The sequence below is a fragment of the Poecilia reticulata genome, chromosome 18, assembly GCF_904066995.2.
Source record: "Poecilia reticulata chromosome 18, P_reticulata-male-v2, whole genome shotgun sequence".
NCBI classification, from domain to species: domain Eukaryota; kingdom Metazoa; phylum Chordata; class Actinopteri; order Cyprinodontiformes; family Poeciliidae; genus Poecilia; species Poecilia reticulata.
In genome coordinates, this window is record NC_088847.1 from 13456486 (window position 1) to 13473458 (window position 16973).

Below are 16973 nucleotides of genomic sequence, written 5' to 3' on the forward strand. Positions count from 1 at the left end.
TTCTTGAGACTTGAAGGTAGTATTTTATTAAGTAACAAAGATCAGGAAAATATCAAACTTGTTAATGTGGCACTCAAAAGCTAGAAGATCTTAAACATACGGGTGATAAAAAAAAAAGCAAAGTTGACTTGTTACAAATGCATTCACACTAACACAACTCAACAGAAACGCTTCTCTTTGCATCAAAACAAACTCCAATCAGTAACTCTGCATGACGGTGAAATGACAAAATATGAAATGTATGAACCACGAGACGCCACCTCCACGTCTGCAGGCTAAATCCTGCCGACCTGAGTGGTGACCACGGTGGCGCCCGACGGATTGCGCTCGCGGATCTTCAGCTCTCGGTTCATCTGGCACCAAACGCAGGGGTAGCACCACATCACCTTGCAGCAGTCGTCGCAGCCGGACCCCTGCGGATGGGAAACAGGAAGGGGGAAGTCAGACCAATTCCCAGAGCATCCACTTTGTTGACCATATTCTAATTTATTGAGACGTGTCTCATTTTATTTTTCCATATCTACCCGGAAAATATTTGAACTTTCTATGCTTTTTCATCAGCCAGCGTGGCTACATGAGTTTATGTAACCATGATTTTTTTTTATATATATATCTTAAAGTGAGTTTAGTTGAAATTTTATTTTTTTAATTTAAGATGTTTTTCATTTGTCTATTTGTGGATTTTTGTGGAGCATATCTGATATTCTAAAGAAAATGAAGCTTGGTATCTGAAATATCTAGGCAATGCAGCCAATCCAGGAGCACCATTCATTTTCCTTGGAGCTGATTGGCTGTAAGGCCAGAAGCAGAAATAAGGAAGGCAGCAGACAGTTTCCATTGTGCTTATTGATGCACATTAACATATTTTTGGTGTTAATTTTGCTCCACTTGGAACATTTGTGGAAGTATTCACAGATTTGAGCTGTTTTCAAGCGTTCATGGATCTTATCCCTACTACATACATCAGCTATCAAAAACTGAAAACTCAAACTTTTTCTCTGTCAGTAAATGCATCAAGAAACTCTGGAAGAGATTATGGGACACCAGCTTAGATTTAGCTGTTTTGCCTCCAAGCAGTCAGACTGCTGTAATGTTGTACTTGCGTCTGACTATTATGTATTTTTAATTTATTTTTTATTTGAATTTGCAAGATCCTGTTCTAAGAAACTATTGCCAACAGACTTCAAGAGAAGAATCCTCTTTCATTTTATCTTCCGCTCTTTACTAATTGAAGTTAAATGGGCAGCCTGTCAATGAGCGTAAAGATTTTATCTTGAATTCATTGGAACCTTTTATAACCAAATTCACCAAAGCTCAGTTATGGTAATAATATGTAAAAAAAAAAAAAAATTCTCCAGAAATCCTGAAGACATTTCAGTGGATTATAAAAAATGTGGGTCATTTAACGGAAATCGCAAAGTAAAAAGGAGTGGCTTACTTTGGTTCATTTATAAACCGTTTCTTTTTTTAAAACAGGCCTGTTCAGTTTCTGTTTCTAAAAGCGTTTTTCCACACCTCTCTGCACTTGTAGCGTTCATCAAAGAAGATCTTTTTGGGTTGCAGGAAATATTACCGCAACGCTCTGCCAGTATGCCGCCAATTGTCTAAAAACACCTGGCACACGATTGCTTTCATTTATCTCTGCGTTCTGTGCATTCACCCAGAAACGCTGACTCGTGATTCTCAACTTAGATAATTTATAACTCAATGAGGAGGGGAAAAAAAGTGATTTCAGTTTTTGCTGAAATCACTTAAATGTTTCTGATATTAAACAAAAAAAAAGTCAAATAATAATTCATTTTTTTAACTCTTTAACATCCTTGACATTAAAAAGCGATGGAAATCGCTTTTTAATGCGATGGAAATTAAAAAGCATGTGTGCACACACATGCACACACACACATGCATGTGTGCATGTGTGTGTGTGTGTGTTAATAAAGTGTCAGAATCTGTTTAGTAAAACAGTTAATCAGTTTTTTTACTCTTTTAACATCCTTGACATTAAAAAGCGATTTCCATCTTGTTCAATCAGAGTAAATGTGATGTGTAATTTAAATAGAACCTATCATACAACATGAAGTAGGCAAAAAAACATTAAAGGAGTAAAGCTTGACTGGGTTAACCAGAAACCAGAAACTCTGGTTTCTGGTTTTATATTCCTGCGAGTCTGAGACTGTTGGTTCTGTTTAGTAAAACAGTTTATCATTTTATTCAGACGTGTGTGTGTGTGTGTGTGTGTGTGTGTGTGTGTGTGTGTGTGTGTGTGTGTGTGTGTGTGCATGTGTGTGTGGGTGTGTTAATAAAGTGTCAGAATCACAGGAAACCAGTTTGCAGCTATGCATGGCTTGGCTTTTGTCACACTTGAATGTTTCAGCCCTTATTCTATCTGGTGTGAGACAAAGACAAGCTGAATAAATTCAAATTACAGTTTTTAATTCGATATTTCATTTATTAAGGGAGTAAAGCTAACCAGAGCACAAGTTACGCCATGGCTGCCCTCTGGATTCCAGGCTGCAGACGAAGAGCAGAAGAAGCGACACTTCTCTTCCTAAAGCTGAACTTCTGCTGAATTCATTACCTAATTCCTGATCTTTGTTTGTTTATAATGGTGTGTTTTTCAATGCATTTTAATCGTTGCGCTAATAGTGATTGTGCTGCACGTGTCTTTAAATAATAATAATAGGATTGTTTATAGCATCGAAAAAATCACAGACAACCCTGAGGATCCTTGTTATAAAATGCTGCTGAGTGTCTTCAGTCAGAGGCTTGTTCAGAGCCGCAGTAATGCAGACTGCTACAGGAGAAGCTTCCTCCTCACAGCCATGGACAGGGTTTCATAAGCCTGGTGGGTCACCAGGCTTTACTTGCGCCCCCACCAGGCTAAGAAATGTTTAATTCAGATTAAACGACATGAACAACTTTCCTTTGTTTCCCTTGTTTCAAGACTTTACTGTTGGTGTTTAGGTTTGGCAAATAATGTCTTCAAATAACACATAATTGGCTGGTCATATTTTCACATTTCCTGTCAACTTTAAACATTTTTAACTCAAAAACATGGTGACTGCCCCAGAGCACCTACCACTGGGTTTAGCAAGTTTTCTACGGGAAACCGTGCATGAACATCAGCAACTCCTTGAAGAAACTTATGAGTAACAACATTTAATTTTCCTTTGGCATTGATAAAGTGTTTCTGAATCTGAGTAAAGCTTTATTGACTTAAACTGAAACCATTCTATCAGACCCGCCAGAACAAGAAATCACTTCTGCATGACACAGCCCCAAAAGATCTCAAAACAAAGCTACTAATCGTGCCTTGATGTAAGGAGACTCATATCCATTAGTGTGGAAAAGGTTGCAAAGTCACTTCTTAAGCTTTGGGATCCCAGAGAACCACAGTGAGAGCTATTATCCATAAATGGAGAAAACAGCGGTCAACTCTCCCAGGAGTCAAATTTCCTCCACAAAGATGTAAGACTCGTTGCTGGTTATTACCACGCCCAATAGATGTTGTACCACGACTTTAGCTGAAGCCGACATGTGGATGGCTCAATTTGACAAAGAGCCAGAAAACAAAACCTGCGGCATTACACACTCAGAGGTGGAAACATCAGTTATCGGTTAGATCCTCTATTTCATGCTAAAAGCTTTTATGTTTGAAGCAACAAAACAACAAATCAGGGAACAAGTATTTATTTTCTCAGCATTTCTTCTGATTTTGCTACTTTGTCACGTCTAAATGTTTCAGATCAGAAACGGTTTTAAAATCATTTCATTCACTGACAAAAAAATAACATCGAAACGACGTGAGGTTGAGTGAAAAAATAATAACCAGCAACTGACAATGTTTCGGACTTTTACGTCACAGCGGAAGCAGCTTGGCTCACTTCTCTTTGCAGAATCATTTTAATTCAGACATATTTAAGGGTTTTTGAGAAGATACGTCCGCCGTAAGGCATCTCATCCTGGAGTAATTTCTCCCACTAGGAAATTTTATTCTATTGTTCCATCGTTCCATGTTTTGTTTTTATTAATGACACTCATTGTAGTTTACACTTTATTCCTCATCTATACTTAAAATGTCTTTAGATCAGGTGAGGATGGGTTGCTCTTTTAGCCAACTTTAGGAACATTTATTTGTGACAAAGGCAAAAATAACCAAACAAAAAAAAAAACATCGTTTGACATGTCAAAAATAGTTTAGGATTGTAAGACCGTTTGTGATTGTGGAACGGTTTGACTGGTTCATGTTGGAGAACAATGGGGAACTTTTTCTTTCTCACAGGTCCGACTTCAAATTCAATCTTGTAGCACAAAGAGAACTGATAAGAGGAAGGAGTTTTAGTTCACTTTGGAAACTATGAAAGGGGAAACTCCTTCAGAAGGACGTTCCTAAATGTTTTTCTTAGGAAATTCCTCTCGACAGTGAAGCAAAGGCTTACGCTTGGTTAACGCAGCAAGATAATCATGCAGATTTTTGTCCCGATTTGCCAACGATAATCTTAGGAGATATTACTGCTGTGTGTGGTGAGTTTAGAGTGACCTAGAATGGTCAGCAGGATGTCAGGGTTATTCAACACGACGGATTGTTTGGAGGGCATTCCCTGAAAACAAACGAGAAGGCAGCCAATCAGGAAGCGCGGTGAAGGAAACGGGGAAAAGAATCCAAAATACAGAAAAGAAAGCAACTATTATGACGCACTGGAGAGTTCAGTGGATGTCTAAGACGTCTTTGTAGTATTTCTTTCTTTGTGAAATGTATTCCACAAACCGTCTCCGTTGCTTCTTCCTTGTCGGCCATGTTAGTTCACTCTGAATATTTGTCCTATAGAGGTTTTGCAAGGTTTTTTGTCTGAGATCTGAACGTTCCTGAGTGAAATGGTGTGGTGTTTTGTCCTTGCTGTGTGGCTGCAAACCACATCACAGGACCATACCTGCTGTGATTGTTTTCACTGTCATGTTGTCGCTGAGGTTTCGAAAATTCAACTGACAATCTGAAAATCTTGCATGAGGAGCAAATTAGTGGCTCCTCTAGACGTACTGTAGTTTCGGGAAAACGTGTCAGTCGCTTGACTGACTGACGGATGGATAGATCTGCATTTTCTTTAACAGCAAAATGAAAGGAACTCAAATCGGAGCAGCTAATTTGACTTTTCATTCATGTCACGACGTCAAACAGATTAAAGTCTCCAATATGATTTTTTTTTTTCTCATTTTTGCTTATCCTGACCCGAAGAATATCTAATTAAAATTCCACTCTTGTACAGGCTTCATATGAACCCTGACCGTCACAGTTGTTCTGGTTCAGTAAAGTTTATTTCATTGTAGCATTTCAAATAGAAAATCTCTATTAGAAATGCTACAACGGAAATACTGCCCTTTGATTGACTCTGGAACATTACGGTCTCTGGGTTTTCCATGCCTAATAAAGTTAACTATGTTTTCCTGCAAACCCACGCCGGACTAGAGCAAATCTTTAACCGTTACCGTTTCCATTATCTATTTCTGACAAATTACTCAAGTTAACCCAAACCCGTTAACAAAGGGAAACCCCAGAATCCTTCAGAGCAGTGGGCCATGACGAACAGAAGTTAAGAATCTGGAGAGTCACTCCAAAAAAAAAAGAAAAAAAGGATCATAACAACTAAGTATTCCTGAAGCTGTCCAACTTACAGGAATGTTGTGGCGCTCTCTGATGTTGGAGCGGAGTATGCAGGACACGATGCCGCAGACATCCAGACAGGGCATGAGGCAGCACCAGCCGTACTTATTGGCAGTCTCACACTGCATGCAGGGGAAGCACCACAACCCACAGCAACCTGTTGGCGAGAAGAAGATTAAAACTGCTATCAGGCTGCACCAAGCTGCAAAATGGTATTAATTGTAGCACATGTTAGCTTCTTTAAGAGATTGTTGTGTTTGTAAGTAAACTTGTCCAGTTGGTTTGACCAGCTGAAGTGGGCAGATGAGCAAAGAGTTTGTATAAAACCTCTGAATATTTACACAAGAATGAGAAATCCACTTTCTAAGCACAGGATGCACTTTGAACCGATGGTGTGCAAAATAAAGTTCATAGCTAAAATGTCATGCAAGTCCAGACCATAGTACATCCACTCCATTCTTTCAGTCTGACAAATTTATGAAACATCCCTGAAAAGCTGGAATTTACATGGACTTCCACATGCGTGATGAATATCTGCAGGTAAGATCATGTTCAGACCCGCATTAGACCCGAGTAATTCAAGTAGAGAAATAAAATACCAGGTAGACAAGTAAGAACACTGGCAGACGTTTATCTGGCAGCTCAAAGTTTAGCATGAGACATTTCAGTTTTACGGTTTAAAGGAACTTTGATTATATTTAATAAAAATCTGTGATATACAATAATGTAGTATTGATAGACTTAAAATAAATAAAATTGAATTTAACTTTGTAGTGGTGATATCTTTTCAATTCCTGGCAAACATGGATAACATGTAGTTTATAAATGAGTTTCCCACTTTACCTTCTAAAACATTTTAATACTGCATTAAGCAACAAGCATCAGTATCACTACTGACTTTCAAAAAAACTGATGGTAGCTCCTCCTATAGATGACCCATCTTATTACCATTCAATCTACCTAAATTAATTAGCTAAAAACTATCTGAGAATGTTTGTAAAGGAAATGTTTGAGAATGTTTGGCTGCAGAAAGTGGAGTGGGGCGGATTGTGGGCGGGGCTTGATGTCTGGCTCCACCCTCAAATCATTCTGATTGGATAATTTTTCTACTTCCCTCAAAATGACTGGGAAGGCCTTCTTATACACTTAAGAAAGTGTATAAGAAGGCCTGGATGCGCATTATAAAGTACTTAAAACCACAATCCATAGAAATATTTTTAGATTGAGTTTTTCTGAACTGTTTGCTCACAACAGCTTATAATCTGTGAAACTTTTATCCTGTTAGAATAGAAAGTTGTAGTGATATGATTTTTACAAATGATTTTTTTAAGGGAAATCTTGATCAATTTGAGTCTCGTTAAATGCTGGTCTTTATGCAGACACTTTTATACAAAGTGGATTAGAGATGGGTCAGATGTCAGACTGTGGTTTCAGCTTTCCTCTCTTCCAGGAAACATGCATTTCCTTTTAACATCAATTTTGTGATGTTTATCTCTTCTTGTTCTCTTGTAGTTTCTTCTTTCTTTACGTCGTGCTCACATGAACGCAGGATCAGTCTTCTCATTCAGTTCTGACACGTTGTCAGCTGTCAGTTTTGTCGACAAGGTATTCTGAACTTTGGTTTCTCATATCAGACTGCATTTGTTTTTATTATTGCTGTTTTACTTCATGGCGTGAAAATAGAGGTAATACACACAAAGAGGTCTGTGTAATCACAAACTTTCCACTCGGGACCTTTCACGTGATTGCATAAGAATGCACCTGAGTAAACAGAAAATTATCCTTCATTTCTGAGCTGCTTCAGATGCTGTTAGAAAACCTGCACACTGTTTAATTCAACATTAAATCAAATACTTCTGGATTGATTTAGTTTGCCTTTAGGATTAATAAAGTATTTCTGCATTTGAATTTGTGCAGACAGGTGTATTAGAAAATACAACATTATTGCAACATTAGGATATCCAAATAAACACCTGGCTCACTTTGCCAAAACGCTAAATTTGACAGCGAGTAAAACTGGTGCCGCTCGTTGACTTACAGGTGCCCATCTCGGAGCAGCAGTCGCAGAGGTCGGTGCTCCATCTGCCCGGGCCCTGGTGGGTGACCGTCACCACCTGATGAGTCTGGGGTGGGTAAGCCATGCCTGTGGGACACAGAGCAGACACGAACTCGTCAAAAGAGGAAATGTGTAGTTTAGATTTGTAACTTTTGCATAATGCAATTTAAAGCCGTCCACCTGATACACTTCTCTAAAGTTAAACTGACGTCTATTTACCAAAATGTGCGCCCCACATGTGACAACAGGTGTAGGACAGCACCTGCTACGTTAAGCCGCATGTTTTGGTCTCAATCTCCTCAGGCCATTTTCTGGAAATCCGTCTTTCGTTCCACAGCTGAAGTTTTGCGCTGTGAGATTCAACCAAACTCCTTCTCCGCCATCTTTGAAGTTGCCCCAGAACTGGACTCGTTCCAAACAAAGCTCCCGTTTTCACCGTTGATTGCCAGGGGAGCTATCGTGTTAAACGATCATCAGAACTTGAAGTTTATTGATCTTTGAGAATGTGCTCTTTCAGAATTATGCCATTACTTGAAAACAGTCTCAAAACAACAATCTTATGGTTTATCGCAATAACGTCTGGGAACATTTAACTGTCCGGTAAAATTAGCTGTTTTGACAGGCCCAGTTTGTGGCAAACTGTGAAATATTATCAGGTATAGAAACCAGCTATACCTGATTCTCTCTGCCAACTGCAGAGAGAGAAAGTTTAGGGAAAAAAGTTAATGTTGTTGATAACACACAACAGAGGATGTGGGTCGCAGACAAACACTCATACAAGATATGTGTGTAAAACAACACGGGCAACAGTGCAAGGAATTATCCCCCCAGTTTGTTTCTCAGAACAATGGGCAAACTTTTCTGTTTAAATCACTATATGACAGGTTACCTCACCTTACGAAGCCAACAGTCGCTGTAAGTCGATGTGTTTTAGAAAACATGTATTCCCTGTGAGACCAGAGCCTTTTCTCTGGCAGCAATGTGTGCAGAGAGGTGGCCTTGCATAAGCAAAACAATAAATAAATTGATAAACGGAGAGGAATAGTTTAGTGACCTGATCTCCTTTGTAAAAACAAACATTTTGACTATAACGAAGCACCATATAATTGTGAGGTGAAAGAAAAACGACGTATGCGTTAGACATTTTTATAAAAATAAAAATCTGAACGTCATGTCATGTTTTTGTATTTAATGTATTAATGTGTCCGGTCAAAGCCCAGACCGAAGACCGATTAAAAATCCACGGAAAGACTTGAAAATTGACGCTCGTTCAACCTGACTGAGCTTCAGCTGTTTGGCAAAGAACGACGGGGAAAAGATTTCAGTTTTATAGCTTCACAGAGTTCACGCTGAAAATGTGGTTCCAGAAGGAAATGAATCGTTTTTGCTAAATACACTTCCGCTTTTGTTATTTCTTTCTTTCTGTCAGCTCAGCTTCTTGTTGTCGATGATAGTTTAATTTTTTCCTGTGAATAATGTTGATCTTACTTCCCCTAATTTGCACCAAAGGGTTCACTATGGATGGCATGTAAGCTGAGAGAAAAGACAAAGTTTTCTGCAACTCTAAACCGTGTCGTGATGGAATAAAATACAAAACCGATTCAGGATAAACTGGGAGGTAAAAAAAACAAAAAAAACATTCTAAAAGGCTTGTGCCCACCTCTATCAATTAAACATCCATTAATCGATGGCCAAACATAACTAGAAAATATGTTCTCTATCTAATGAGCAGCTGGTGGACTTTCAGTTCTGAAAAAAGCCACTTTATCCATCCAGACTGAGATTGAAACTGAAGAGTGACTAAGAACAAGAGTAACAATAACTGAATAACTGAGAATGACAGGAAGTGGAGAGAAACACCGTGAACGTTACAGACGGCAAACATTTCTGCGCCTACATGCACAGGAAAAGCTAAAATGTGCAGCTCATATGTCATGACATGACTTTTTTTACCACTATCAATGCTTAACTTTTGATTTGAATGTCCAACCTGGTTGTTCCTCTTATTCTTTAACGTGACGTTGCCAACAACTACCCAAAAATTTAAAAAAAAAAAAGGAAAAACTTTCAGGCTGGATTCGGGGCTGCCAGCCTGAACTGGTTAGACTTCTTTCTGTTTTCTGATAATAATCTCTCCTCTTGGTTTGCATTTGGGAAGAACCGCTTACTTTATTGGCCCCCTGCTGAATATTTGAACCCACGGAAAAGTTCAGTGAAGTCAAAACTGATTTACTGACACTAAGCTAAGCTGACAACTGATTTCTAGAAGGCGGTTCTGCAAGGCTTCCTGGTGTTACGTGCATTTACATGGAGGGAACAGATCCCATCTTTTAGTCTCTCTTTTTAAAGGAGTAAACCTTTTTAATGAGCAAAAATAAAGATATTAGAGGAAGACTGGATATATATCTGTGACGCTATGTTGTGGTGCAGTTATTTCTCTGGTTCTCTCAAGGTAATTGTAATTTGTGTTTTTGTAGGAGTGCAGTTACAGCTCCCTGAAAATTCATCAACACTCCTGATAAAGCTATCTGGAATAATTACTAAAGATCTAAATCATACGTTTGTTTGTTTTTTATCTATTAGAGATACCGACAGATTGATTGATTAGATGCCTGCACTTTGAGCTTTATGAAACTTTTCACATGCTTTTAAATCAATTTTTCGACTGTTTCATATGATAAAATTTTGGCATTTGTGGCTTTCCTTCCAAATTGTTCTAATTTTAGATTTTCTGCTTGTTTAGATTTGAGCTCCTGGTAGAAATGTTGATCTGAAGCTTCTGTTAAGGTAGAGAAAGTTGGTCGGAGCTAAGGGAGGTTATGCCAGTAGAGGTCTTTGAGTCCTTCTTAGAGGACAGAACTATGTGAAAAATCTGCTGTGTGGTTTAGATAAATCCAGCCAGCTGGGTCAAGTCCTGACAGGTCAGGGCATTCAGCAGATAAGACGCTGGTCAGCTTATCTGCTGATGCTGTAACACAGCAGGAGCACAAAGAGAAAATGGCACCTTTAATGTTCTCCTAAACAAGTTAAATTAATAATGATGCTCATCAATGGAGCACCTATGGATTATATGCTAAGTATCAGTGAAGTAGCTCCACCTTTATGGACGAGGGTGGAGGGATGGGGTTATTATTATTATTTTACCAACAGGCCTAATTTGAGAGCAATATTCTTGACCATAATTTGATCATGTGAGGGCTCATGCTCTGCCGTGTCCTGATCCAACAGCTTCAACTATAAGGAATCAAAAGGAATCTTGAGAAAATCACTAATAATGTTTTTGAAATCTTTATGCTTTTTTGAAGGAATCTCTAATCAGTTGACAATAATAGACATCCGATTTAACGTAAGTGCTTTACATTTTCAATTAGCAACAATCAAAGAAGAAGTCACAGTATTTCCAATGTCCTGTTTCATGACTCATTATTTCGGCTTGACGCTCAGGAGGTGCAGTATAATAATGTAAAGACTGGCGCACAGGAGAAGATGTGGGAAGCTAGAGTGACCCATGTACCGATGCTGCAACAGAATAATCAACAGAAAGGAGAGATGGCTAAAAATAATGATTAATCAACCAATTAGGAACAATACCAATAGATTCATCAACTACTAAGATAAATAGAAGCTGCAGTTGCATTAAGTCTCCACAACTTGAATCTTAAGTGCCTATAATGCAGATCTCTGTATTTCCCAGCACAAAAAACTCAAGCTCTGCAGCAATTTCCCTTTTATATATATCATCCTGTTACCCAACCACTTTCTCCATCCTTTTCCAGTTACAGATAAAATAAAAGCAACTGTGATAAAACTGAAAAGCAATCCAACTTTAACAGAACACAAAGCTTTCCTATGCCATCCCTTAACACCTTTAACATCAGGTCACAACAATCAAATGGCCACCAGCAACGTTTGCTTTATCTTAAGAAGCACTTCAGAGCAGTAAGGATGAACCCACAGCTCTGGATTTAATTTGGTTATGCAACATAAACATGCCGTGAGAATGGCTGGTTTGCTTTTCAAAGAGCTGGAGCATCTGGAAGGGGATGTCAGCGGAGAGAAGAGGTTGCATAACGAGTAAAGCAACGCAGTTACAGCCAGTTTCCGTATCATCCAACGGTCAGAACGGTCAGAACGGTCAGAACGGTCAGAACGGTCAGACGGCTGCTGCTCATTACACCATTTTTGTAGTTTTTAGTCTTTTCTACTCGTGCAAGTCTTTAAACTGAAGAGCACAACCCAATGGTGCCTTAAAGCACCTGAATAAAATGAATGGATTTTCAGGATGATTTCCAACACTAGTCAAAACCAGTGTCCATGTCCAAAGGGCTATAAACACCAGCTGGAGTGGCAGTGAATGCTTATCGTCAAAGAGCACAGCATTTGAACACAAATTTGGGCCAACATCAATATATAATGTTCTATTGTGGTCGACAACACATATTTGACAATGTTATATATTTCCTTAACATTTCGACACCATGAAAAATGACCACGCCGCTGACATTGCTCCCCTGATTCTCAGAAGTGTGAGCAACCATCAGCACTTAGAGCAAGTCCAATGACTCTGATTAAGAAACAAATGACAAAAACATTAGTCATGTCCCTCCAAGCAAGACATCTATGCCAAAAATCCAGTTGAAATCCAGTGGTTTTCATCTGCTAGTGAAAGCCAAGAAAATATAATAGACGTTGCCAAGGCCTACTAGTGTGGCAGTAACTCTGAAATGACTAAACTACGCGAAGGTGTTTTTTTACGGGAAAGTTGGAAGGAGCTGGATAAAATGCATTTTCATGCATGTTTGGGTGGTCCTGCATGCCTTTCAAACACTTAAATATAATTTTAAAAAATCGGATGATGCAAAAACCAGCTATATATGGACCATGCAGGCGATCGCTGGTGAGCTTTAGGAGCTCCAGAGACGAATCAGAGAACAAAGGTTGTAATGGATACGCCAAATGGTCTCAGGAGGAACAACATGACCTGCTGTGATCATTTCTTCAGATTGCCCTAAAAAAGGAAAGGTGTGCTATCATGAGAACCTGAAAGGAACAGAAACCAAGTATGATCCTTTACTAGTGGCAGCAAAAATAAATAAATTATATAATTTTCGTGAATAGCCATTGTTTTTCTCTGTGTAGGTTTTCTTAGTGGACATTAAAATAGTTGATGCAGCTCCCAACCACTGCTCCCAACAAGCTTTATAAATGTTTATGTCTTTGCTGTTCTTTGCTCAGTTTGTCTTATAACGTTCTCGCTGTTATTTGCACATCCCAGGTGCAGCAAGAGATACAAAACGTATAGTTTTAATAGAAAAACGTGACAAAAATGGTTTACAAAGGTGTAAAAAACGAATTTGCCCCCTAACTTATTCTAATTCCGCTTTTCTTGCCACACAGTTAATTAAACACATTATGAAAGAGGTAACTTCTCGTTTATTTCGATCTATATCTTTTCTGAAAACTTAACACACCAAACAGCAACACTTGGATCCATGCAGTTAGCTGAGTTGGAAACGACTGTGAACGTGTTGCTTGTTGCTTTTAATATAGAAATATCCTCCTGACTACCAGTAGTTCATTTTTGTCCTCTGTAGAGGATATTTCTAAACTTGAATATCTCCCACCCCCTGCATTCTACTGAATTTATTCCTTTTGGTATCTGGAGAGGACATTTAGGGCTTTTCAATTATACCTTTTTCTAATTCATAAAAATTGCGTTTATATCAGTAATAACACATTTTATGGGAAGAGGCAAAGTAAGTGCATAAAACCTTTTATTACCTTACAAAGACTGGAATTTAAAAAAAAAATGGTGATTGGACAATAGTTTTTCTCTTGGTAGTCAGGAGGATAAAATCATTCTCGCGCTCAACGGTTCTCGTCGGCCTAATTAGCTGAAACAGATTAGTCAGTCAGAAAATGTCGCCTTTCAACACCGCGTATTACTGATTTAAGCAGCACTAACAAGCCAGTCTCATTTGCATATTAAATTAACAAGTAGACATGAGATTCAAACAAGGAGAAAACAAGCTATATTTCCAATGAAACTTATATTTCAACTCATTTTATGTAAAGTAGACAAAAAAAACATGCAAAGTCGCATAAAACGTGAACGGAAAATAAATAATTAAACGCGAAAGTACGGAGCTGTACAAAAGCAGACAAAAACTCCCTGCGCGGCTCAAATGAGCAGCATTTAAAGCTTACAGCGGCTGTTTGTAGCAGTACCTTTATTTGTTCTTACCTTTTTACAGCTGAATTGTGGGGGGACAAAAGCAGCGTGGAGAGCGCCGTGTACTTGCTGGGTTGCTGAGTGTGAACTGATGGAGGTAAATTAAGTTTCACTTTTCAGACAAGAGAGGAACGACGGTGGGGTGGCGGGGCGTAGGGGGGGGGGGGGGCACCAGGAAAACAATGAGAAGGAGGAGGAGGAGGAGGAAGCAGCTTTTCCTTTTAGCTCAGCGTTTTAAGATGAAAGAAATAGCATATAAACAATAATGCTGAAATTACACTGGCAAAAAAATATCTGCGAATGCCATAATTTGTGTGGGACTGAGGTAATTTGGAGTGAAGAAGGCCCTCTTTTCTTTACACTGGTGGTATCAGCCATGTTCTGAGAAGTAGTTTGACGGAGCAACAGCTCATCTACGTGATCACGTAGATAAGGCAGATAAACTCAGCAGTTTATCTCAGCTGCACTCAAATAAGAACAGGATAATCTCATATTTTCACTCAAGTTAAACTAAAATGTAGCCATCCAAGAAATTACACAAGTAACAATAAAGAAGTAAATAAGTTTTGTACAAAAAAAAAAAAGACTACTGAGTGGTGATTTTGCCAGCAGACAAACAAAACCATTACATGTACTTATTTGCATAAGGTATGTTAAAACAGGGTAAAGTATTAGTGAAAAGTGTGGTGTAGTAAAAGTAGCCTTAAAAGTTCCTTTTTTTGTAGAATAGTTGCTCAAGATCACAGATCCTTCAACCCAGCAGCTGTTTGACTTTATAACCGCCACTGCTCAAAACAAGATTCATAAATGTTTATGTCTTTGCTGTTCTTTGCTCAGTTTGTCTTATAATGTTCTCACTGTTATTTGCACATCCCAGGTGATATTTTTACTTTTTAACTTCTTATAATTTGTTGCTGCTGCTGCTCAGTTTCACATTTCTTTGGATCAGAGCTGTGCTTTTTTAAAATACTTGTACAGTATTATTTGGCCAGTGTCGTAAATTTGCTCTTATGGTGGCGTCTTCTACTCTTATTTTTTCAGGTTTTAAATTTTTTTTTTTACCTTTTGTTTGAATCTGTATGTATCTTACTGCTGTTATTTCCCCACTGTGGGGCAATGAAGTCTATATTTTATTCATAAAATCTCTTTTGGACTTACACCAGAATACCATGAAAAGGTTTAACATGTTTTGTTAATTATTTTAGAAAGTAGAACTCATATTACATTGATTCAAAGTACACCAAATTAACTACTGCAAACTAAATACTGCATATATCTATATATACAGTGGGAAGAACAAGTATTTGATACACTGTTGATTTTTCAGGTTTTCCCACTTGCAAAGCTTGTAGAAGACTGTAATTTTTATCATAGGTATACTCTTCCACTGTGAGTGATGGAATCTAAAACAAAAATCCAGAAAAATACAATGAATGATTTTTAAATAATTAATTTCCATTTTATTGTGTGAAATAAGTATTTGATCATCTATCAACCAGTAAGAATTTTGGCTCTCACAGACATGTTAGTTCTTCTTTAAGAAGCCCTCCTGTTCTCCACTCATTACCTGTATTAACTGCACCTGTTTGAACTCGTTACCTGTATAAAAGACACCTGTCCACACACTCAATCAATCAGACTCCAGCATCTCCACAATGCTCAAGACCAGAGAGCTGTGTGAGGACATCAGGGATAAAATTGTAGACCTGCACAAGGCTGGGATGGGCTACAGGACAATAGGCAAGCAGCTTGGTGAGAAGGCAACAACAGTTGGTGCAATTATTAGAAAATGGAAGAAATACAAAATAACGGAAAATCTCCCTCGGTCTGGGGCGCCATGCAAGATCTCACCTCATGGAGCATCATTGTTCTTGAGGAAGGTGAGGAATGAGCCCAGAACTACACGGCAGGACCTGGTCAATGACCTGAATAGAGCTGGGACCACAGTCTCAAAGAAAACAATCAGTAACACTCTACGCCGTCGAGGATTAAAATCCTGCAGTGCACGCAAGGTGTCTTTCCTCAAGCCAACGCGTGTCAAAGCTCGTCTGATGTTTGCGAATGATGGTCATTTGAATGGGAGAAGGTCATGTGGTCTGATGAGACAAAAATAGAACTTTTTGGTTTAAACTCCACTCGTCATGTTTGGAGGAAGAAGAATGATGAGTACAACCCCAAGAACACCATCCCAACCGTGAAGCATGGCGGTGAAAACATCATTCTTTGGGGATGCTTTTCTGCAAAGGGGACAGGACGACTGCACCATATTGTGGGAAGGATGGATGGGGCCAAGTATCGTGAGATTTTGGCCAACAACCTCCTTCCCTCAGTAAGAGCACTGAAGATGGGTCGTGGCTGGGTCTTCCAGCATGATAACGACCCAAAATACACAGCCAGGGCAACTAAAGAGTGGCTCTGTAGGAAACATCTTAAGGTCCTGGAGTGGCCTAGCCAGTCTCCAGACCTAAATCCAATAGAAAATCTTTGGAGGGAGCTTAAAGTCCGTGTGGCCCAGTGACAGCCCCGAAACCTGAAGGCTCTGGAGGAGATCTGTATGGAGGAGTGGGCCAAAACCCCTGCTGCAGTGTGTGCAAACCTGGTCAAGAACTACAGGAAACGTCTGATCTCTGTAATTGCAAACAAAGATTTCTGTACCAAATATTAAATTTCTTTTTTCTGGTGTATCAAATACTTATTTCACACAATAAAATGGAAATTAATTATTTAAAAATCATACATTGTATTTTTCTGGATTTTTGTTTTAGATTCCATCACTCACAGTTGAAGAGTACCTATGATAAAAATTACAGTCATCTACAAGCTTTGCAAGTGGGAAAACTTGAAAAATCAACAGTGTATCAAATACTTGTTCTCCCCACTGTATATCTTATATCAGTCTGGTTCCTATTATAAAAAGAGAAAAAAATCCATCAAAAAACGTCCACCCTTTTCGCCATCTTCATCAACAGCCCCCACAAGAAGAAGAGATTTGTAGATTTTAGTTTTAGTAGTGCAAGCTAGGAAAT

The 16973-nt window shown here is 38.7% G+C and overlaps 1 protein-coding gene across 1 annotated transcript; it reads right to left on the reverse strand.

Moving 5' to 3' along the window:
• Positions 1 to 14119, reverse strand: ponzr1 (plac8 onzin related protein 1). Its single transcript, XM_008435445.3, has 4 exons — positions 13960 to 14119; positions 7698 to 7802; positions 5671 to 5816; positions 1 to 413 (listed from the first exon to the last, which is right to left on the reverse strand). Exons 2-4 carry the CDS (start codon positions 7798 to 7800, stop codon positions 276 to 278), a joined length of 387 nt encoding a protein of 128 aa, XP_008433667.1. The 5' UTR covers positions 7801 to 7802; positions 13960 to 14119; the 3' UTR covers positions 1 to 275.
• Between the last annotated feature and the right edge of the window lie 2854 nt (positions 14120 to 16973).